We start from the raw sequence: 23,036 nt of genomic DNA on the forward strand, positions 1-23,036 counted from the left end.
CCGCTGGGGAACGCGAGGCCGCCGGCCGCTGCCCCTCACGCCCCCCGTGCCTGTGAGATGTGGACCCCATTTCTTCGTGCGGTGCAGACCCGACGCGCGCTCCGCCCCGGGCGCAGACTCCCGGAACCCGCCCCCCGGAGCCGCAGACGCGCCCCCGTTCTGCTCCCCTCGAGGTGCGGACCCTCACCCTGTCTCCCTCTCGCCGCGGCGGGGTGCGCCCCCTCCTCGCCCTGCGCAGTGCGGACGCCCCTCCCTCCGGCCTCCGGTCCCCCCTTGCGGCTTGGGCTGGCGCCAGTCATTCTGTTTCCTGTGCCCGGCTCCCAGAGGTGCTTCCCCCCATTTCGCCTTCCTCCTCCGAGGGCCCTGTCCCTGCCCGTCCCCCGTTTCCTCGTCACAGACCGCCTCCCCTCCCTTTCCCCCCGGAGTGCCTGCGAACATTTCCTGGCGCTGCCTGCCCTCTGTGAACCCTGCCTCCCGGGCTTCACCCCCGCCCCCCAGTCGTGGCCCCTAATGCCCAGAAACTGTTTCAGGGTCGTCAGCTGAGCCCCTGGTCTGTCCCGATCTTTCCAGTCTCTGTAAATGGCTGCTTCTTCCGCCGACAACCCTCAGTGTCTACCTTGATGTTTCTTTCCCCAACCACTGCATCGTCTTTCTGACCGAAAATCCCATGCGTGTACCTTTATGGTATTTCCAGAATTTAACTTCACTACTGGCTTCCACCTGTGACAGGCGCCCCCTCCCTGTTGGCTTGCATACGTCCCGAACCCCCGCCTGCTCCCCATTGGTAGCCAGTGGGAGCCCGTCAGGCGTGTCAGGTCAGGTCCTGTCTGCTCTCCAGAACCCCGGGCTCCCTCTCAGTAACACCCGGAATCCCCAGGAGCCCCTGAACTGCGGCTGCTAGCCCAGGAAGTGTTGCTGGATTGTGGGTGATAAGGAGCTTGCATGAGAGCAGAAATCAGAGCCCTGCCCCCTTCTTCGCTGGCTCCGCTTGGTTTGTGAGTTGTGGACAGTGAGTAGAGATTGGGCCAGTTGGGGCACCAGCCCTAACTCAGAACACCGACCCAGGTCTGTGTGCTTTCTGAGTTTGCAGAGTGAGCGATGGGGACAGGTTTTGGATTTTTTTACTTGTGGCTTCTCCACTAGAATGCCTGCTCCACCAGCCTGGGGGTCAGGTCTGTCTCATCCATTGCTGAATCATTTCTATGTAGATTAGGTGTTCGGTAAATACTTGCTGAGTGAATGGAAAGGGCCACATGTGACCACAGGAGGGGGCTGGCCCTTGTCTGAGATACTGGAGATCATAGAGGCGGTGTGTGATGTGTCTAGCAAACACTTATCCTTTGACCCCAGGCTGTAGTTAGAGCTTTTCCCTTTGTAATATTTATAGCCTCCAGCGACACGAGGTATGGTTTTTTGTGTGTATTTTTGGGATTGACATGCTTGATGTGTGAACCTCTGCAACCTGCTTCTCTCACCTTTCCTGTACTAAATTGGGCTTTCTGCATGTACAGTTTTCACTGCCCTATAGTATTCCACCTTGTGAAGATGAGGTAATGTATTTGTTCCCTGCTTACCCCACCTCCTGTTGATGGGCATCTTGGAAAAGTTTACAGTTTTTCAACATTGTTTTTCAACATTGCCAACAGTGCTTTAGCGGGCATCTTGAACATGTGTCCTTGTAAAATGTGTGGGGGTTTCTCTAGCCTGGTGGCTTTCAAACTTTCTGAACCAGGCACTTTAAGAAACCTTTCTATCACCACCTACTTAAATATGTAACTGGAGTAAAAATTTTATGAAACAACATTTACCAAGTATGAGGTTCTCTTAGGTTTTTTTTCATTTCTTTTGAAGTATTGTTGATATATAATCATATTGTTTTCAAATAAACAACACAGTGGTTCAACAGTCATCCATATTATTAAATCCTCACCCCCATTAGTGTGGTAACTATCTGTCAACATAGAAAGATGTTGCAGAATCATTGACTATATTCTCTATGTGATCTGGAGACTGGGTTATAAAAACCAGGAGATTCAGAGAGCTTCTGTGCTAGTGGACACATCAATATTCTGAGAGGGAGGCGTGCTTGGAAGGAGGCGTGGGAGCTCCGTGCACACTGCACCTCCCCCAGACCCCACCGTATGTGTCTCTTTCATTTGGCTGCTCCTGGGTTATAGCCTTGATACTGAATTGGTAAACCTAAGTGTTTCCTTAGTGCTGTCAATTCTTTAAGAGGTGGGGTGAGTGGCTTGTGGGAATCACCAAATTTGTAGTTATCTGAGCAGAAGTGTGTGTAGCCTATGGCTTGTATCTGAAGTGGGGAGAGCCTTGTGAGACTGAGCCCTTGACCTGTGAAGTCTGCATTAATTCTAGGTCCATAGTCTCAGAATTCAGTAGTTGGAAAAACTACACAGCTGGCCTCAGAATCAGTGTCAGAAGGAAGAAACCCAATATCCACAGGGGAAAAAAAATAAACCTCAATATAAACTTCATATCTTTTACAAAATTAACTTTAGTGATGATTGACAACTGTAAAACGTAAAACTATCAAACTTTTAGAACAAATACAGGAGGAAATACTTGGGACTTTGGGTTGAGTGGAGTTCTTAAATTTGACACAAAAACCATGAGCCATAAAAGGATAAGTTGTTGAGTTGGACATCATCTAAATTAAAGTCCTTTGCTCTGCTAAAGGGCCTGTTAAGGCAGTAAAATGATAAACTACAGATTGGGAGAAAACATTTGTAAGCCATGTATCTGATAAAGGACATAACTGGGATATAGAAATATTTCTCAAAACTCAACAGTTTTTAAAAAACAAGAATTGGGCAAAAATGAACTGACATTTCACTGAAAAGGATATACAGATGACAAACATGAAAATATGTGCAACGTTAATAACTATTAGGGAAGTGCAAGTTAAAATCACAATGAGATACCACTACACATCTATCAGAACGGCTAAAATAAGAACACCAAATGCTCCCAAGGATGTGGGTAAACTTGTTCACACATAATTGCTGGTGGAGATGTAAAATGGTGTCACTACTCTGGGAAAGAGTATGGTGGTTTCTTACAACACTAAGCATGTGTTTAACATGTGATCCAGCAACTGTACTCTTGGGCATTTACCCCATGAAGAGTTACAAAGGTTCACACAAAAACCTGTACATCAATGTTCACAGCAGCTTTATTTGTCATAGCAAAATACTGGAAACAGCCCAAATGACCTTCAGTGGGTCAATGTTTGAGCCAACTATGGTATATCCTTACTATCAATTACTACCTAGCAATAGAAAGGAACTATTGATACAACTTGAATGGATCTCAAAGGAATTACATTCAGTGAAAAAAAGCCAATCTCAAAAGGCCACCCATTCTGTGCTTCTATTTATATGACCTGGAAAATGCAAAACTGAAGCCTCGAGAGAGAAAGACAAGTAATAAATGATTTCACTCATTTGTGAATGTAACGAGAGCAAAACTGAAGGAACAAAACAGCAGCAGACTCAGACTTCAAGAAGGGACTAGCTGTTACCAAAGGGAAGATGGGGAGGGAGGGAGAAGGGATTAAGGGGCATTATAATTAGCACACACAATATAGGTAGGTCACCACAAGGTAGTATAGCACAGAGAAGACAAGTAGTGGCTCTCCAGCATCTTACTACACTGATGGACAGTGATTGCAGTGGGGTGGGAGGGACTTGATAATACGGGTGAATGTTGAAACCACAATGTTGCTCATGATAACTTTTAAAAAAACCTGTAGCAAAAAAAAAAAACAAAACCTGTAGCCATGAAAAACAGCTCAGTGGTTGCCAGGGTTGTGAATTGGGGAAAGGGGAAGCAGGAGGGAGTTTTTTGTGATCTTTGTTCTGATTATGTTGGTGGTTATACAAGTTAAAATCCACACAACTTAATACCCCCAAATGTGAGTGGTTTTATATAAATAAACTGCAGATAAACTTTTAAAAAGTCCTTCAGCCTCATAAACACTGCTACCTAGAAAATTCTGGAGTAGGAAGCAGCGTCCTAGGCCTTGTCCCGTCTGCTGGAGGGGAGACAGTTATTTTTGGCTTCTGAGCTCGTCACTCACTCACCCCGATTGCCTCTCACATTCCCTCCACTTTATCGGCTCTTGAAGCCCCCAGCGTGGCTGTCATGGAATTCTGTCAGTTCCCCAGGTGTGCAGAACTGGTCACTTTTTTTAGCGAAATCAGTGTGCGCAGGACCGCAGTGCCTCCACACCTCTGTCCCTGGACGTCCCTGCCGTTTCTCAGGTTCTGGGTCTCTCCGTCTGTTGTCTCCCTGTTTCTGCTTCTCATACGTCCCTTTCTCTGGGTCTTCTTATCTCACGGTCTCTCCGTCTCTCCTTGTCTGTTCCCCCCGTTCGGGGCCCACCCACTTCTGTCCGACTCTGCGTCTGGACCCCGCTCCGAGTCCTCCCTTCCCTGTGTCTCCGCCCCTGGGTCTCTCCTCTTTTCTCCCCTCCTGTGTCTGCCATCAAGGCTCCGGGACCTCGGTCTCCCAGCCGCTCCCTATCCCGGGCACGCGCGTCTCTTGTCACTCACGACTTCCGTCTGCGAGTCTCTCTGTGTCTCTCCCTGTCTCTGTCTCTCCGTCAGTGTTTTCCCTTCTCTGCCCGTCCGCCCCGTTGCTACCGCATCGGAAAAGGACGCAGCCGCAAGGGAGGGCGAGAAACCAGCCGGGAGAGCTCTGCCTCTGATTGGCTGCCCACCTTGCTCCTGCGTTTTCGCCCCGCCCCCACCCGAGGGGCGCCTCGCGCTGCAGGCCGGGAGTCGTAGTCTGCGGCGCGGGCGCAGTGCGCACGCGCAGTCTGAATGCCGCCATCGCGGCGGGCGCCCGGCGGCTCCCACGGGCTCGGGGCAGCTGCGCAGGAGGTGGGTCCGGCCGGCTCTCCGGGCGCCGCGGCTCTCACTGAGCAGGTCGGAGGGCTTCGGCCCGCGGACGCCACGCAACTGCGTTTCTAGGTGACTGAGAGGGCGGCAGCCGGGAACCCGGCTGGGGGAGGGGAAGAGGGCGCATAGGCGGTGGGTCCGGGTGGTCGGGGGCTGGCGGCCCCTGAAGTGCGGTTGCGGCGGCGGGGGCGACTCCCCAGGCTGCGGGTGGGAAGGGAAGCTGAGAGACCCAGGGTCGGGGAGAGGCCGGGCGCTCCCTTCGGGTGTCGGGCACAGGGTTACGGGAGGGGCTGTGGGGGTCCGGGAGGCGGGGGCTGAAGGGCTGAGGGTTCCGCTAGTGGGGTCGGAAGAGCGGCTGTGGCGCCCGGGCGGGAGCGAGCAGGGACCGAGACCCTCGGAGGGGAGCTCCCCGAGCGGGGGCGGGGCTGGTCTGCTCGAGGCCGCCCGGGGCCCCGGGACGCCCCGCCTCTTCCCAGGCCCTGGGAGTGTGTTCGGTTTGAGTTAGGTGTCAACCCCAGCTCTGGGGCCTCTTTGGTGGGCCAGTAACGCCACCAAATTTCTCGGATGCAGCTGATGGGGGAGCTGGCAGCGGGGAGTGGGAACCATTGAGGACCATTTTTTTTTTATTGAGGTATTATTGATATACGCTCTCACGAAGGTTTCACATGAAAAAACAATGTGGTTACTGCATTCACCCTTATTATCGTGTCCCCCCCATACCCCATTGCAGTCACTGCCCGTCAGTGTAGTAAGATGCCGCAGAGTCCCTATTTGCCTTCTCTGTGCTACACTGTCTTCCCCCTGACCCCCCTCACACCATTTGTGCCAATCATAATATCCCTGAATCCCCTTCTCCCTCCCTCCCTATCTGTCCTCCCCTTTGGTAACCGCTAGTTGCTTCTTGGAGTCTGAGTCTGTTGCTGTTTTGTTCCTTCAGTTTTGCTTCCTTGTTATACTCCACAAATGAGAGAAATCAATTGATACTTGTCTTTCTCTGCCTGGCTTATTTCACTGAGCATAATATCCTCCAGCTCCATCCATGTTGTTGCAAATTGCTGAATTTGTTTATTTCTTACAGCTGAGTAGTATTCCATTGTGTATATGTACCACATCTTTATCCAGTCATCTGCTGATGGACACTTAACGTTGCTTCCATATCTTAGCTATTTAAAATAGTGCTGCAATAAACATAGGGGTTCATATGTCTTTTTGAATGTGAGAAATTATATTCTTTGGGTAAAGTCCTAGGAGTGGAGTTCCATGGTCAAATGGTATTTCTATTTTTAGTTTTTTGAGGAACCTCCATATTGCTTTCCACAATGGTTGAACTAGCTTACATTCCCACCAGCAGTGTAGGAGGGTTCCCCTTCTCCACGTCCTCACCAGCATTTGTTCTTAGTTCTTTTCGATGCTGGCCATCCTAATTGGTGTGAGGTGATATCTCATTGTGGTTTTAATTTGCATTTCCCTGATAATTACTGATGTGAAGCATCTTTTCATGTGCCTGTTGGCCATCTGAATTTCTTCTTTGAAGAATTGTCTGTTCATATCCTCCGCCCAGTTTTTAAATCACATTATTTGCTTTTTGGGTGTTGAGGCGTGTGAATTCTTTGTATATTTTGGATGTTGACCCCTTGCGGGTATGTCATTTAGAAATGTATTCTCCCATATGTAGGATGCCTTTTTGTTCTGTTGATGGTGTCCTTTGCTGTACAGAAGCTTTTAAGTTTGATGTAGTCCCATGTGTTCATTTTTGCTTTTGTTTCCCTTGCTTGAGGAGATGCATTCAGAAAAAATTGCTCATGTTTATATTCAGGAGATTTTTGCCTATGTTATCTTCTAAGAGTTTTATGGTTTCATGACTTATGTTCAGGTCTTTGATCCATTTCAAGTTTACTTTTGTGTATGGGGATAGACAATAATCCAGTTTCATTCTCTTGCACGTAGCTGTCCAGTTTTGCCAACACCAGATGTTGAAGAGGCTGTCATTTCCCCATTGTATGTCCATGGCTCCTTTACCATATATTAATTGACCATATACTTGAGTTTATATCTGGGCTCTCTAGTCTGTTCCATTGGTCTGTGGGTCTGTTCTTGTGCCAGTACCAAATTGTCTTGATTACTGTGGCTTTGCAGTAGAGCTTGAAGTCAGGGAGCGTAATTCCCCCAGATTTATTCTTCCTTCTCAGGATTGCTTTGTCTATTCGGGGTCTTTTGTGGTTCCGTATGAATTTTAGAACTATTTGCTCTAGTTCACTAAAGAATGCTGTTGGTATTTTGATAGGGATTGCATTGAATCTGTAGATTGTTTTAGGCAGGATGGCCATTTTAACAATATTAATTCTTCCTATTCATGAGCACAGGATGTGTTTCCATTTATTGGTATCTTCTTTAATTTCTCTCTTGAGTGTCTTATAGTTTTTAGGGTATAGATCTTTCACTTCCTTCTTTATTCCTAGGTATTTTATTCCTAGATTAGGTTTATTCCTAGATATTTTATTCTTTTTGATACAATTGTGAATGGAATTGTTTTCCTGATTTCTCTTTCTGCTAGTTCATCGTTAGTGTATAGGAATGCAACAGATTTCTGTGTATTAATTTTGTATCCTGCAACGTTGCTGAATTTAGATATTAGATCTAGTAGTTTTGGAGTGGATTCTTTTAGGGTTTTTTGTGTACAATATCATATCATCTCCAAACAGTGACAGTTTAACTTCTTTTTTACCAACCTGGATGCCTTTTATTTCTTTGTGTTGTCTGATTGCCATGGCTAGGACCTCCAGAACTATGTTGAATAAAAGTGGAGAGAGTGGGTATCCTTGTCTTCTTCCCGATCTTAAAGGAAAGGCTTTCAGCTTCTTGCTGTTAAGTATGATGTTGGCTGTGGGTTTATCATATATGGCCTTTATTATGTTGAGATACTTGCCCTCTATACCCATTTTGTTGAGAGTTTTTATCATGAATAGATTTTGAATTTTGTTGAATGCTTTTTTGGCATCTATGGAGATGATCATGTGGTTTTTGTCCTTTTTGTTGATGTGGTGGATGATGTTGATGAATTTTCTAATATTGTACCATCCTTGCATCCCTGGAATAAATCCTACTTGATCATGATCGATGATCTTTTTGATGTATTTTTTAATTTGGTTTGCTAATACTTTTTTGAGTATTTTTGCATCTATGTTCCTCAGGGATATTGGTCTGTAATTTTCTTTTTTTGTTGTGTCTTTGCCTGGTTTTGGTATTAGGGTGATGCTGGCCTCATAGAATGAGTTTGGAAATATTCCCTTCTCTTCTACTTTAGGGAAACTTTAAGGAGGATGGGTATTAAATCTTCAGTGAATGTTTGATAAAATTCAGCAGTGAAGCCATCTGGTCCAGGGATTTTGTTTTTATATAGTTTTTTGATTACCAGTTCAATTTCGTTGCTAGTAAGTGGTCTGTTTTCAGATTTTCTGTTTCTTTCTGGGTCAGCCTTTGAAGGTTGTGTTTTTCTAGAACGTTGTCTGTTTCCTGTAGGTTATCCAGTTTGTTAGCATATAATTTTTCATAGTATTCTGTAATAATTCTTTGTATTTCTGTAGTGTGTAGTGGTTTTTCCTTTCTCATTTCTGATTCTGTTCATGTGTATAGGCTCTCTTTTTTTCTTGGTAAGTCTGGCTAGGGGTTTATCTATTTTGTTTATTTTCTCGAAGAACCAGCTCCTTCTTCTGGAGTCACTCCAGCAGCCTCCTGTAGAAGTGTCTTTTCTTTGCTCTAGAACCAGGCCAGGACCACCTGTTGCTTATTGTCCCAGTTTCTCTGCATGCTTCTTGGGTCTGTGACTTTCTTCAAATTCCTGACCTTGAATCTTTTGGGGAGCCCAGGCCAGCTATTCCTGACCTTGAATCTTTTGGGGAGCCCAGGCTAGCTGTGTTTCTTGGTTTGGGTCTATGTTGAGTGTATGAAGAGTTGAGGTCTTGGCAGGGACCACAGAAGGCAGGTGAGACATTAAGCTGATTCATTGCTGTACATATTTTCATTTTAAAGGCATGTTTCCTGCCTTTAAAATGAATTTAAGTAATCCCTGGGTGAAGAGAGGAGACCCTGTGAATATCCTCAGTTATGTGAGGTGGGAATGTGGGGAGAAGGGAAATAGGGGTGGGCCAGGGCCTGGAGGCAGAGCTGAGGCACTAGGAGCCAAGCTCGATCCCCACTCAGCCCAGCATGAATGGGAGGCTCACTGGGCTTGGGGCCCCTTAGCTCAGCTGCCCACCCACCCACCGTGGCTTCCTCTGCAGCCCATGTGCTGCTGAATGGTGCACTGGAGAGGGCGAAGCCTTCGCTCCCGGAGAAACCTGAGGTCGTCCTGGGCAGTCCCCAAGATGTGTGGGGAGAGGTGACCAAGCTAGGAGGAACTTGGGCAGCGAGGCATGGCCTCACCTGAGCAAGCTGGCCACAGAAAGGATCCTGGTGGCCCCTCTGCCTTACAAGAAGATCCCTGCAGCAGCATGACTAGGGCCAGGGAGCAGGTTGTGAGGCTGATAGGGCAGATGAACCCGCGTGTGTATGTTACCAAGTCCACTGTTACCTTTGTGGAGACAGCTTCTGTGCAGGAGGAACATGCCAGTGGAATCCTAAGAAAACCAAAATCACATGCTTCTGCAACCACAGATGCTTGAATGCCATGTAAAGGCCTGTGTATCCCGTGTCCATCAGGATAAATGCGGTGGTGCCAATTGGCTTGAGCTGGAGATATTCCTCATGCCAAGTGAGGTTCTGGATGAGTCAGAGGTAGAAACACTGTTAAAAAACTAAGTCTGGGACAGAAGTCGTCAAACTCTGGCCCATGGGTCAGTCAGCAGCCTGCTTTAGTAATGAAGTTGTGCAGGGACATAGCCAGGCCATGGAATGCAGGTGGCCCCAGCTACTTTCACACCACGAGGTGGAATTGAATAGTTGCAACTGTAACTGTCTGGCTTCAAGAGCCTGATATTTTTGTCTGTACTTTGCATTTGCCATCCTTGCCTTATCAGAGTGAATGCAAGAATGCACTTTGATCTAGGCTAGGAAGCCCTTTCTTTCAGTCAGGTTTCTGAACTCAAAAATGTTTCTTTTTAAAGGTGAATTTTACAGAAAGAAACATTAGGATCTTCTAAGTGTAGCTGAAAGGGGAATGAAATGAAAAGATAAGCTACAGAAGGGGACATTAGCAAGGCAGCCAGAGAGCACGTGGGTTACTTAATGAAAGGATTGCTGTAAGAACAGTGCTGTGGAAAAGCAGGTGGTTGACCCACAGTGGTAAATCCTAAGAAAAGTCTGGCAGCCCAATGACCAGATGCTGTGTTCTGAGGGTCCCAAGAGCAGGGCATGAGGAGGGGACCTCCCTGGAAGGCACTGCCATAGTAAGTGATGGGCTAGGTTTCTTCCTGTGGGCTGTCCAGTCACAGCATGTGCCCAGGGACTCAGTTTCCCTACTTCTCCATTTACTTCCTGGATATGTCCCCAACCTGACACCAGATGCATGGTCATGAAGGTCTGTAATGGCCAACGAAAATTAGGCACAGTCAGCATGCTTCTTAACAGAACCAGCACCATTAAAATAATGCTGGCAGTCAACAAATGCCCAAGGACCCCTGTGAGTGAGCCCTGATGTCCTGGGTTTCACATCCCACTTGGGGGAGGCAGGTAAAGGCAGCATGCGGAGGTGTGGGGGCATACCAACAGTGGAGGGGAGGTCGTCAGTGATGCCCTCACATGGCGACATTGACTCCTGGCCCCTCGTCAGCTCACTTAAAGAGTTTTCTCCCAAAAAATGAGATTGCTGAGAAAATGACTTTACCACAGCTGTGGGCATGCACATATTTTTGAAATTTTCTTGAAATCCTCAGGCACGTGTTTGGAAGAAAACATTGGTTAGTTTCTGTGTTCAGCAAGGAGAGCATGTCCACTGGGTTGGGTGTGGCTTTAGTCTGGGACATCTCCCTCCTTGGGGGCTTTGTGGGCCTTCCGGTCTTGCAGGGAGAGGTGCGGACCTGACAGGTTCCCGGAGGAGCACGAGTTCGTGTCTCTGTGTACCACCAGTTAGAGTGTCTCGGCAGCGGGAGACCCGGCCAGCTGCAGCCCACCGGTTTCTGTCGTTTAGCTTGCTCAGTGTTTCCTGACAGTGCAGTCGAGAGATTTCACCTGAACATCCTGAATCTGCCTTCTTGTGAATGATGTGGCCACCCACCAAGATCAGCTGAGCGTGGGAGAGAACTCCCCCTCTGCTGTACCCTATTTCTGGCAGACTCCTTAAACCTCCCTCCCTGCTCAGTGGGTTGGCCAGGCCAGGTCTGCAGACCTGTGCCATTTCCAGAAGTGGCTGGGTTGTCCACTAATCTGTTTCAGATCTCAGTTGTTTTACTAGGAGGAGCAATCCTATTATTAGAGGATCTAGTCCATATTTGGAAATAACACTTTGTAATACATTTTTGGTATTAAACCTTGCATTTCTGGGAGAAACCCAAATCTGGTGTGATGTTACATGCATTGTGTATATAACAAACATTGTTGGAATGAATTTACTAATGTTTTGAGGTTTTTACATTTTTGAAAGTGAGATTGTCCTGTTATTTTTGTCCCTCTATCCATGAGTTTTTTTTTTTTGATCCTGCTATTACCAAGTTTTGCAAAATGAGTTGCACCTCCCACTTTTCATGTTAATTTTATCTACACAAGTACAAAACTCTAATGTTTAACAAGTGGATTGCTTGGAAATAATTCTGCATGGACTTTGGGTGTGGTGGGTGTGGGGCTGATGAGCTTGGAAGCCCCTGCTGGCTCTCCTTTGGTGTGGGTGCCCCACGGGCCTGCCTCTCACTGTGTGCGTGACTGTCCTCTGCAGGTCTGGAACTGGCTGAGGTCAAAGCATCCCGTCGTCCCTGGTGTCTTGCTCTTGGAGCCACAGTTGCGTGAACCTGCCCTCCACGACAGGTGCCCTGTCCCTGGCTAGCACCTGTCTGTGCAGGTTTGGAAAGATGCTGCCTTTGGAGAAGGCATTTGCCACCCCCAAGAGCTCCCCAGCTGCCCCAGAACTGCCCATGCCAGGGTCGGCAGCCGGTAACCAGCTGGAGGAACCTGAGAACAACCAGGGGAGGAGGGCCCCTGCTGACCTCGAGTCGTCCCGCCTACACTTCCGGAACTTCCTCTACCAGGAGGCGGCTGGGCCCCATCAGGCCCTGGCCCAGCTCCATGGGCTATGCCGCCAGTGGCTGCAGCCCAAGGCGCACTCCAAGGAGCAGATGCTGGAGCTGCTGGTGCTGGAGCAGTTCTTGAGTGTCCTGCCTGACAGGGTCCGGCGGTTGGTCATGGCGCGGCATCCCGACAGCTGCAAGAAGGCAGCCTCCCTGGTGGAGGACCTTACCAAAGCCATGGAGGAGCCGGGTGAGCACCACCCCAGAGGGGAGCATACTTAAGAGGAAATGAGGGGAGTCAGCCCTGGAAGGAGTGACATTGGCAGTATAAGGCCCAAACCCCAACCATTGTCTCACCTGAGAGAGTTTAGTTCCCCCACATAAGAGAGGCACAGAGGTGAGCAGCTCAGCTGGTGAGGCGGCTCCTCATCAGGGACTTGCCCCCACCACCCTGCCCAGTGTGTGTCACCCTTTGGGTTGTCTCATGGGCCAGTGAGGATGCTTGGGCTCCTGTCTTCACATCTGCTTTCCAGGTACAAGGAAGCAGGTGGAACCAGCCCCTTAAAAACTGCGTAAATGTTCTGGGCACATTTCTGTCTTCTCTGGGAAGAAGGGGAGTGCTGGGGATGGGTGGGCAGAGTGTGCACCTCATCAGCACTGCTGGTGATGGGACCTTGGGCTCAGGTCAGAAGCTTTGGTCCCAGCCCACCCCGTTCAGGCTCACTGTGTGATGGTTGGCTTGTGTCTCAGCCTCCGGCTCACTCCGGTGTGAACAAGGATGCTGTCAGGTCCCCAAAAGGGTTGTCTGTGGCTTTGAGACAGGCATGGGAAACATGCTGAAACTTCGCTCTCTGCCACTGTTAGGTGGGCCGGTGAGGGCCAGTGAGGACCCGGGACCCAGTGGGACACAGGCACCCCCCGAGCCCTGTGAGTGACCGGCAGCCCTTGGGTGGGTGGGGTGGGGCGGGGTCTGAGGTGGGCAGAGAGCAGGAGGGAGGCCCCGCGCCGGCCACCATGAGGGGCACCGGGCAGCCACGCTTGGAAGTTCACCCTGTAATTCTTACTCTTCCTGTCGGCTCTGGTGAAAGAGGCAAGTGTCATTTTCAGTTAAATTCTTCAGATATCATGCAAACTGTACAGACTGCAGTGTAAAGCACTGAGGTGTGAGGGTAAAGGCATGACCGACCTACTCCCGCGTGCCCTGCGTAGCACTTCAGTGGCGCTCCCTGGGCGCGGGCCCCTGCACATCTTCTGTGCGTCTCACAGGTGTGCACGTCTTGCCCATGAGCCTCCGCAGAGGGTCTGTGGCAGGTTTCCCTGGAGATGAGGCATTTGTGCCTCAGCACACGCTGTTTGTACGGAGCAGCCCCCGCCCGCCCTGGGCCCTCCGCGTGGGGGCGCGGCTCTTCCCCTCCGTGGCACTTTTCCAGTCCACCCTTTCTCCCCGCGGATCTGTAATTCGCTGCCGCCTCCGACAGTCTGCAATAAAATGACCTCAGGCATGGGCCTGGGCCAGGAAGGTTTTGTGTAGGATGGATTCCTCAGGCTCTCTGGACAAAGGGAATTTCCACGTCATTTTCCAAAAGTTTGGTAGCATTGATGGTGCCAGTGTACAAGAGTGTCCACTTCCCCACATTTGTGCCAACACTGTGTGTGGTTGCCTCTTAGGATTTGCACCAGTCTAATGGGTAAAAAAGGAAATAACTTTGGCTTTAGTTCAAATTTCTGGGCCCACCACTGAGCTTGAGCTTCTTTTTCCTCCTGGCTGCTCTGCCCTGCCACGCGAAGGCAGGCGTGGGGCCAGGTGAGCTGGGCCAGGCTGTGACGTGGGCACGCTGGGGCTCCCCTGACTAGTGTTCAGGAGCCCAGCCACCGGAGCCCGTCTCCTCAGCTTTGCCTTCCCTTCTCCCCAGCCCATCCTGCTCCAGACCCTGTGCTTCCTGAGCAGGGGCGCCCCAGGGAGGAGAAGGCCGAAGAGGACAAGCCCAAAAAGCCTGAGCCAAAGGTGAGTGGGGCCACCCTGCCCAGTGGCGCTCAGGGCCTGTCCTGGAAGAGGAGGAGGGGGGTCCGTTCTGTGTGTCCGTGCGCGTCTCCCCTCACCCCCCGGCTGATCCACCTGTCTCCCCTGTCGTCGGGATGCTACCACCTGCCCCAAGGAGGCTGGAGCGGTAGGAGCCCAGCCAGGGGATAGTGGGGGTGGGCGGAGGCTCCGGGCACCCAGCCTGTGGCCTCCCCCAGAGCCGGGAAATGAGTGTGGCTCCCGCTGGGACTACCACCTCCTTGGATTGCCGGCCAGGCAGCTGGTCCCAGGAGCCTCCGCCAGTCCGGCCTGGTGGCTCCCTGGCCCCTCCCTGGCCCTCTGGCCAGGCCTGGCGCACCGTCAGCCCGGAGAGGGTGTACTGCGGCTCCCCACTGCACCGGTCCTGACGCACTGCTGTGCCCATGTCCTGCCTCCCGCCGGGCGGACTCCTCGCCTCCTGCCTCCTGTGGCAGCCTCTCCCCATCCCAGGCACTCGCCCTGCACTCAGGTGGTGCTGCCCTCGGGGGCGCTCAGGCTCCCCCCTCCGCCCAGGATGCAGGTCCCCCGGACCCAGGCCCCAAGGCAGCATCGCTGTGCGGCCACCCGCTTTGCCTCCTCGTGTCTATAGGGGTCTCCTGGTGTGGCCGTGCTAGTCCAGCTGCCCCTGGTGTCAGCGCAGAGCCCCGTGTGGTGTGCAGGCATGGGGGAGGCAGTCTTCTACAGCAGGACTGCCGACCAGGGGAGGTCTTCCCTGTCCAGGGACACGCAGTGAAGTCTGGAGACAGCGTTGGTAGTCGGGCCCACACAGCGGGGGTGCTCCAGGCGTCGGGAGGGAGGAGACCAAGGGCGCTGCGGATGTGCTGCACAGGCCCGGCGGCCCCACCACAAAGAGTGGCCGAGGCCGCGAAGCCTGCCCCCGTGTCCACTGGGGCAGTTCAGGGAAACCTGGGTCCCTCGGCAGAACCTAAAAGGTGGTAGGTAGGAGCCCCCAGGACAGTGCCACTGCACTGTGTTGACAGGGTTGTGGGACCGAGAGTCCACCCTCCCTCGGGATGGGAGGCCTCATCTGGGGTTGTGCTGCCATTTCAGAAGCTGAAGTTTCCGGAGATGCCTCTCTACCTGGGGGAGTGGGGCCACCTGGATCCGGCACAGGAGAACTCTAAGACCTACCGGAAACTGCTTCTGTGGGGTAAGACCTGCCTCTCACGGCTTCCTCCCGATCCCATCCACAGCCATTGACCTAGGGGCCTGTGACTCGCACACACAGCTTTGGTGGGGACACCAAGGTATTTTAAGTGTATTTGAACTTGAGTGTGTCTGCAGAGCCCACCTTGGTCCCGCTGTTCCTGGTCTGTGCATCGGAGTCCTGCCGGGGCTCTGGGCGTTTAATAGTGTGGCTCTTGTCTGTAGGACCTGAAGCGTCTGAATTTGGACAGGCTTCTGGCCTCAGGTCAACTTTCCCGTCCTCTTTGGTGCAGAGATGGGGTCTCAGCCTTTACGGGTCTTCCATCTCCTGTGTGGACATCTCTGCCCCGGAAGCCATCCTTTGCCCCAACACTGACTCCTGGGCTCTTTGTAGCTTTAATTTCATGTTTGTGTTCACCTTTCCTTTCCTTGAATTGCTCCCCGCTTCCTGCCTCTCCGTTGGCCCTTCCAGCCTTACCTGGCGGACCCTTCTTCCATCCCCCCACCCCCCGTGCTCCTGGCCGCCCCAGCTCTGCGGAGCCCGGCTGGGAAGGCAGCTCGGGCAGGTACCCCAGTGCTGAGAAAGACCCAGGCTCAGCTGAGACCCTTGGCTGCTCTCTGCTCTGGTTCCAGTGTCTCCTTTAGTTTTCCTGGTTTTTTATCCGTTCAGGGTATCAGCTTGCCCAGCCTGATGCAGCCTGCAGGCTGGAGCCCGAGGAACTTCGGCTGGTGGAAAGAGAGCCGCCAGAAGGCAGCGTCCCAGGTGAGGTCAGAGTGCGGTGCTTGGGGCTGGGTTGGGGGGGTGCCTTCCTCTCGGAGGCTGCAGGCCTCCCTCAGCCCTCCCGCTCCCGAGGCAGCCCCCTTCTCTGGGCCCTGGGACTGGAACGGCTCACGCTCTGACCTTGTTTCAGGCGGTGGGAGGCAGGACAGCAGAGAGAGCACGTGTGAGGTCCCCAGGTGTGAGACACTCATGGAGAGGCTCACGAGGGAGATTCTTGTTTGCCCCTTGACGGGCACTGCCCGGGAGGAGGCGGAGCAGCTGCAGAAGGTTCTGGAGCCTCAGGAGGTGGAGCCACGCCCTGTCAAGGTAGCCCAGAGGCAGTCAGTCATCCGGGAGCCAGCCCAGGACAGGGGCGCAGCTGGGGAGGCCCTTACTGTGCCTGTAATGCCAGCCACCCCACGTCAAGGCCAGGGAAGAAAGAGGCCCCACCCAGAGGATGTGGGTGAGCGGGATCCCAGCTGTGTCTCCAGCGCGAGCAGCTGCCAGCCATGCCAGGTGAAGAAAGGGCCTCCTGCAGCCAGCCGCGGAAGAGGGGCCCTGACCAAGCAGGACCGGGGGGCCTGTGTCGTGAGTTGCTCTGCAGCTGTTGAGCCAGGCTCATCCAGAGGGAAGCCCTACGCGTGCAGTGAGTGTGGGGAGACCTTTGCGTGGATCTCACATTTCATCGACCATCTCCAGAGCCACAGTGGCCGGAAGCTGTACCAGTGTCAGGGCTGCTGGAAGACCTTCCACTTCAGCCTGGCCCTTGCCGAGCACCAGAAGACCCATGAGAAGGAGAAAGGCTACGGGTTGGGGGGGACCGTGGGCCCCTACCTTGCTGCAGGCGGGGCCCGTGCGGGTGGGAGGATGGGCAGGCTCTCCGCGTACATGGAGGGTGTGCCGTCTGAGGCACGTAGATGAGCCACTGCACTGCAGGTGTCCCTGGAGAAGGACAGCTCCGCCTGCCTGGGATTCCCAAGTAATGTTTTAGGCTCCTTTGAAACCCTTGCGTGGCTTCCCGCAGTGTCTGTGGGCATAAGTCTGCTTGTTTTCTAAATGAGCTAATGTGGCTGATGCACTTAGAACCCCAGAAGGGCTCATAGGAAGCCCCCGCCTCCTTGCAGACACACCCACACAAAACCTCATGTGGGGCCCAGGCACCAGGCGTGAAGGCTCAGCTTTCTCCCGTGGCCATTTTAGCACCACCCACACATTGGAACATCTGTTATTGTGCAAAGTGTAGAGTTGCCTTAAAGTGCGTCATCTAGCTCTGTCTTGAGTCAGCCATGTCTCTGTTCCTCCTGGTGCAGCTCCCCAGGGCTGCTGTTCAAGTAGAAATCTTGCCAGCTGTTTGGCCTTTTCACAAATACATTATGTGAAGTTCACTTCTGAATTCTCAATATCAGACCATTTCCTAGTTAAACTCACATGTCTTTACATGTATGGAGTGGCTTAAAAGATCACAAGAACACTTGGAGCCTAGTCATGCAATGCTTTAATACTGTGTGTCTCATCTCATTAGTGAATTGTAAGCCAAATTAGTGGGTGGCCATCAGCATTACAAAGCAATGAAGTAGAATAAAATAGGTCAAAATTCATCATGTAGTAAAGGCAGATACTGTCTTGTGAAACTTTGCAGCCATATATCTAAATATGAAAACGTTGTAATGTAAAATGTGTTTCTTACTTGGGGATGGGGGTGCTCATGATCAGAACTGGTTGAAAACTAATAAATGTTAATGACATCTGTCTGCCTGGGCAAGAACTCCTTGGGCTGTATAAAGTGAGCTTTTGTTTTCTGCATCTGATCTCAATGAGAGCATTGTTTCTGTTGCCTGTAACAACTAATTCCGTTAGAGACAGAAACCGGAGCCTCTTTCTGTCACTGTTTGAGAAGGCAGTCTGTTGTAATGTTGCCCAAATCACAAGGGTCTAACAATAAAGGATTTATTTCTTCACTCACATTACAGTCTGTGGCTGCTGCTGCTGTGTGTTGGTCGGAGCGGGGAGCTGTGCTCCATGTGGTGATTCAGGGGTCCGGGCTCTGCGCCCGTTGCAGGTGTGCTCTGCTCTCCCCGGACCCTCGGAGCACTTGGGAGCCGTGGGCTTCTGCAGCGGACCCACTTCAAGAAACTTGAGCGCAAGTCACACTTGATGCAGCCTGGTTCCTGTCCCTCAAGGTGAGGCCTTCAGATCACCCAATGCCTTGGTGTACAGTTTCTGGAACCCAACTCAGACCAACCAGAGTGGAGTCTCAAGTTTAACGCCCTCTATCTTCAGCTGTTTTTCAGTCGTAGCAGAGTTGGAGATCCACTGCTGGGCTCTGTCTTCCCCATGTCTGTGCAGAAGTCCCTGGAGTGGGATTGGTGGAACCAGGTGAGGCCGGGGTTCTTGTTTGCGGAGTCAAGAATGAACTTAGCAAGCACCCAAGGTAGGAGAGCCAGGGAGAGGCTTTTATTGAGAGATACAGTGAGAGGACAGAGCTCCCGGCTGGCGCCAGGAGGGGACAGGAGAGCCTGGGGTGGTGCGTTGTGGAGGGGCTTTTATAGGCAGATGACGATTTTTCCAGAACAGGAAAAAAGGCTTAGGGGTGTGGACTTAAGTGGTCTCTGAATATTTAGAATTAATACAAGGAACTTCCTGCTCTGATTTCTTCCCGAGGTACCAGTGTCTTGGTCTGGGAGCATATCAAACAAGGCTGCCTGCCCAGCCCCCAAGATGGGCTGAGGTATTGTTTGCTAAAGAGTAAGTTAAGAATCATATTTCTTAACTTCCTGGGTATTAAAATGCAACCTTATCTTTAAGGTGGAATCCTTCCTGCCTTTTACTATGTTGTTTATGGCTGGGCATACTTGCTAAATTAGTTGCCCAGTTTGCAAATCACCTCATCAGATTTGAAGGAGGAAAGACAGCATAGGCCTGGGCCTTTTAGCATGCTAATGTGAATCTTATACATTATTACAAATGATTAACATAATAAAAACATGGGTTTCTTTTCTTTATCTGGGGAATATTAACTGATCTCACTGAAGAATGACTCTAGAGCTGAATGTCTAACACAGAGTTATGGTAGGGGGTTTCCTTGCATGTAGTTACATTGCTCTGGCTGCAAATATCCTGCCTTGCTTTCTCCGGAGGCCCTCACCCTACCCTGTCTAAGCCCACGGTCCCTGTCTCACAGGAATCAATCCAGAGTCATTGGGTCTTAAGCTCATCTGACTGAGGAGCCCGTCTTAAGGAAGAATTAAAAACTACTAAAATAAAATTAGTGCTTGGCCTTGGAAAATGGTGCAAATGAGGGAAGGGACCTTGGAGTTTCAGCTTAACTTCATGGCAAATCCATGATACCCGAGCCTCAAACCATAACGCCACCCAGGTCTCTCTAAACCTGTAAGAACCCGAGTTTATAGAAAGCACAATTCCCAGGAGCCTCATGAAACGACGGGCTCTCCAGCTCCAGCCTTTGACGGACAAAAGGTATCTCTGAACGGACTCCACGGGAGGGCAGTTGTCAGGGAAACGCTCCCAGCCGGAAGATGGCTTCCCGGAAGTGGGGGAGGAGGCCTCTGCACTTGTTCCTCCGCCCTTTCAGAAAGGCTCGACCTGGTGCCCTGGTCGGTCATCCCCAACCCCACCCCTGCCGCCAGCCCAACACCCACAGCACTGCAGGCATTCTCGTCTCTTGCTGCTTTGTCTCTGTTCTACCTTATGACCTGATTGCTTGTCTTGCCCACTGGCTTGAACCTTCATGAGGTCAGAAGCATTTTCTGTGCCATTCACACTTACTTAACTCTGGGCTAGGTACTTAATATCCTTCAAAAGGAAGAATAAGTAAATTAATCCCTCTTTGACAACAATGTCTAGAGCCTTAAGAATCCCACTCTCCTAAAGCAAAAAAAAATGACTTCAGTGTGAGTGGGCAACAGAAATGTGCGGAGCAGTCTTGGAAGGCAAGAAGGCCTCCCAGCAGAGAAGTCTGATTGGGTTCAGATGTGGGTGAGGGAATGACGTGTGGTTTGATGGTTTTGCTATTGACCTCTCCTGAAGACAGCTAAAAGCTCAGACCTCTTTATGAATATGTAAGATACATAAACATATATTTCTCTGTGCCAATAATAATGTGTATTAGATCATGCAAGCTCTTTAGAAAAGGGTCTCTTTGGCTTACACATTTAATGCGGGGGGGGGTTATGAGTGATGAAAATAAACGGATGTTTTACATTCACTTTGTACTTTGTAGCAGCAGGCTTTAGTATTCTGTGGGCTTATTTAATCACTGTACCCTGAGGAGCAAATAGGTAATCAGTTGTTTCTTTAATTAGGGTTGACTTTTCTGTTAGTTGCAAGGACGCTAAGCCAGAAGGGGATTTGTTGGCTCATACAACTGAAAAGTCCAGGGGACGTGGTATTTCCCTTCCTTGCTTATTTTTCCTGCATAACACTTCCTGTGTAATGTACCTGTAGCCTGCTAATTTCTCTTTATTATCCTGTGAGTCGCTGTGTTACTATTGCTGTATGCCAAACCACCCCAAAACTTAGCAGAATGTACCATTTCGTTTTGCTCAGATTCAGTGGGTTGGTAATTTGGAAAGGGCACCACAGTGATGGCTTGTCTCTGTTCTGCCATGTTTGGGGCCTAGCTGGGAATTTGAAGGCTGAGGCACATTGTAAGATGAGGTAGTGGAGTCACCTAACACTTGTTCACTTCCATGCCTGATGAAGGTGGGGGGACTCTAGGACTGCTGACTGGATTTAACCGGTAGTTACTCTCTTCAATGTTCCTTGATCTTTTATGTCAATAACTAAGGCATATCAGCAACTGTCCAAGTAAGTTAGGTCCTTTAGACACAGGAGTTCATCTCCCCCTGCAGTTTTGACACCTAGTAAAACTCCCTCAACTTCCCTCCATTGGCTTGGCACTAGTAGGGAAGGACTCTCATCTTATTTCTTGGTTTGGGATACAAGTGACAGTGTAGGCACCTCTCCATGTCCCCAACTTCCTGCTGCAATTCCTGTTTGTACCATTACAGGGAGTTAGATGAGGAGGGGCTGAGTGGGAGGGAAGGCAGGACATGGCATTTTCAAAGGATTGCAAAAGTGGTTGGGTTACTGAACTGAATCAGAACACAGGAGCTTTAACATCTCCAAATGTAATGTTCTATGATAATAATATTCCTAGAGAGCCTGAAACATGCATAGCCACCATTACACACTTTCCACACTGGACTTAGGGGAAGGAAGACTAAGTCATGCCACTCACATAAAGAAGCTGATCGTTCCAGCACAGCTGGTGTCATTGAGGACTAGAAGCTACGCAAGGATAAAAGCACAGGGAAAGGAAGAAGGACACATGTAATGGAGGGGAGACATAAGAGCTGACCAAAGGAACATTAATGAGTTGCTCTGTCCCGTACAGCCACTGGCTAACTACATGTGGCAAACGAGCACTTGAAATGTGGTACAGTGAACTGAGAAGTGCTGCAAATGTAAAGCACACACCAGACTTCAAAGGTGTAGTGTACAGAATGAAAAACTCATTAATGATTTTTTATAGCAATATGTTACCATTTGGGATATAAGAACAAATATTACATCAATTTCACCTGTTGCTTCTTGCTTCTTAAATGGACTATTACAATATTTAAATTTACTGCTGTGGCTTCTTGTACATTCCTTTTGGAGAGTGCTACTATGTACTATTTACTGGTTTTCTTAGGTACCTGTTAAATGACTGAAATTAATTCCAAAAATGAGAAGGAATTCCACAACCATACTGAGGAAGAGTACTGTAACACTATTTGCAACATGCTGCCCCCAAGGGACACATTTCAAGTGAATTGGAAACTTATATTCCACATTGATTAGGAAAACCAAATTGACTGATAGAACCCTAACAGGTGGTTGGTGACCAAAACCAGCCAATGCAATTAAAATATGCATTCTAATAAGGGTAGCAAGGAACCATTTAAAGGTCATGGTTGTCAGGGAGATTGCTGCTAATGGGATTCAAGGTTCAGTGACATACTAATGCCTTTTGGTTAAATTATATAAAAACAAAAGCTTTTTAACACCAGGATGAGGAATCAATGGAAAAACAGTTCAAGATTGACTTGCGCATTTCTCAAAAGAGATAAATCTTTCAAAACATAAGGTTCCAACATGGAGGTACTTTTGTTCATAAGGTAGTGACTTAATGAAAGAAAAATCCTCCTCTTTGTGAAATAGCAATATATGTGGTTTCTAATGCCTGTGAGTCCTGTAAGGAAATTTATAGCAAAAAACAGAACAGCAAAAGCTATCTCAGAATCTACAAGGTACCACAGAAGTGGCCTTTCATTTGAAGTCTTCCCATGCAAGTCTTTTCAATTCCTTTGCTTATAAAGATTAATTTATTAAAAAGTAATGCAGATAATTAAGAATGCTTATAGTACAGTCATATAGAATTCAAATCTGTAACACTGATTGCCACGTATCTTGATCAGTTTACACACAGAGAACTTTGTGCTGAAACAGTTGAGTATGGTAATTCCATAAAGATACCACTCCCTTATTTAGAACACTGCCATATTGTTTTTAGGGAACATCAGAGTCAATTTGCACCACTGATAAGCACTTCCCCCTGTTCTCCAAGACGTAATGTGCAATGATAAATTCCGGCTGCATTTGGTTCTTTCATATGAAAGGCATTTGTTGGGTTTCTCACCACTTTGAAAATCTCTAGTTTGGAATATAGTGAATCCTTGGACAGAAGCCATATTTCCAGACCCACTACACTTTTTTCTACCTCTCTCTTGCAGTTTCTAAAACAGCATTAGTGGGCACTCATGGCTGAAGGAACTCAACATTAGCTCTACATTTCTTTGGATGATCGGATATTGGGATGGATGATTTAGAGCTCCGTATTCCCACAATTTCCATCACTATGAACACTGGATGTCTGAGCAGAGTGTACTGTGTATGAAGGCTTGTGTATAAATATGTGTTTCTCATGAGTATGA

General features: G+C 49.7%; 1 protein-coding gene across 4 annotated transcripts; it reads left to right on the forward strand.

Annotated features, from left to right (window-relative positions):
- On the forward strand, nucleotides 1-18,002 carry ZSCAN18 (zinc finger and SCAN domain containing 18). 4 transcript variants are annotated; one of them, XM_036993040.2, is made up of 7 exons: nucleotides 1-173; nucleotides 11,785-12,323; nucleotides 12,938-13,000; nucleotides 13,987-14,078; nucleotides 15,183-15,282; nucleotides 15,949-16,041; nucleotides 16,190-18,002. In XM_036993040.2, the coding sequence occupies exons 2-7, from the start codon at nucleotides 11,918-11,920 to the stop codon at nucleotides 16,957-16,959; spliced, it is 1,524 nt and encodes a 507-aa protein (XP_036848935.2). In that variant the 5' UTR covers nucleotides 1-173; nucleotides 11,785-11,917; the 3' UTR covers nucleotides 16,960-18,002. The 4 variants fall into 4 exon arrangements, with proteins under 4 accessions (XP_036848935.2, XP_036848934.2, XP_036848937.2 ...); XM_036993039.2 differs by lacking the exon at nucleotides 1-173 and adding an exon at nucleotides 4,809-4,991; XM_036993041.2 differs by lacking the exon at nucleotides 1-173 and adding an exon at nucleotides 4,837-4,901.
- The last annotated feature ends 5,034 nt before the right edge of the window (nucleotides 18,003-23,036 follow it).

This window comes from Manis javanica, chromosome 17 (genome assembly GCF_040802235.1).
Source record: "Manis javanica isolate MJ-LG chromosome 17, MJ_LKY, whole genome shotgun sequence".
In the NCBI taxonomy this organism is placed as follows: Eukaryota; Metazoa; Chordata; class Mammalia; order Pholidota; family Manidae; genus Manis; species Manis javanica.

Coding starts and splice junctions, on each gene's coding strand:
- ZSCAN18 (XM_036993040.2), top strand. CDS start 11,918: ATGCTGCCTTTGGAGAAGGCATTTGCCACCCCCAAGAGCTCCCCAGCT. Junction 12,324..12,937: donor CAAAGCCATGGAGGAGCCGG/GTGAGCACCACC, acceptor TGCCACTGTTAG/GTGGGCCGGTGAGGGCCAGT. Junction 15,283..15,948: donor CCGGAAACTGCTTCTGTGGG/GTAAGACCTGCC, acceptor TTATCCGTTCAG/GGTATCAGCTTGCCCAGCCT.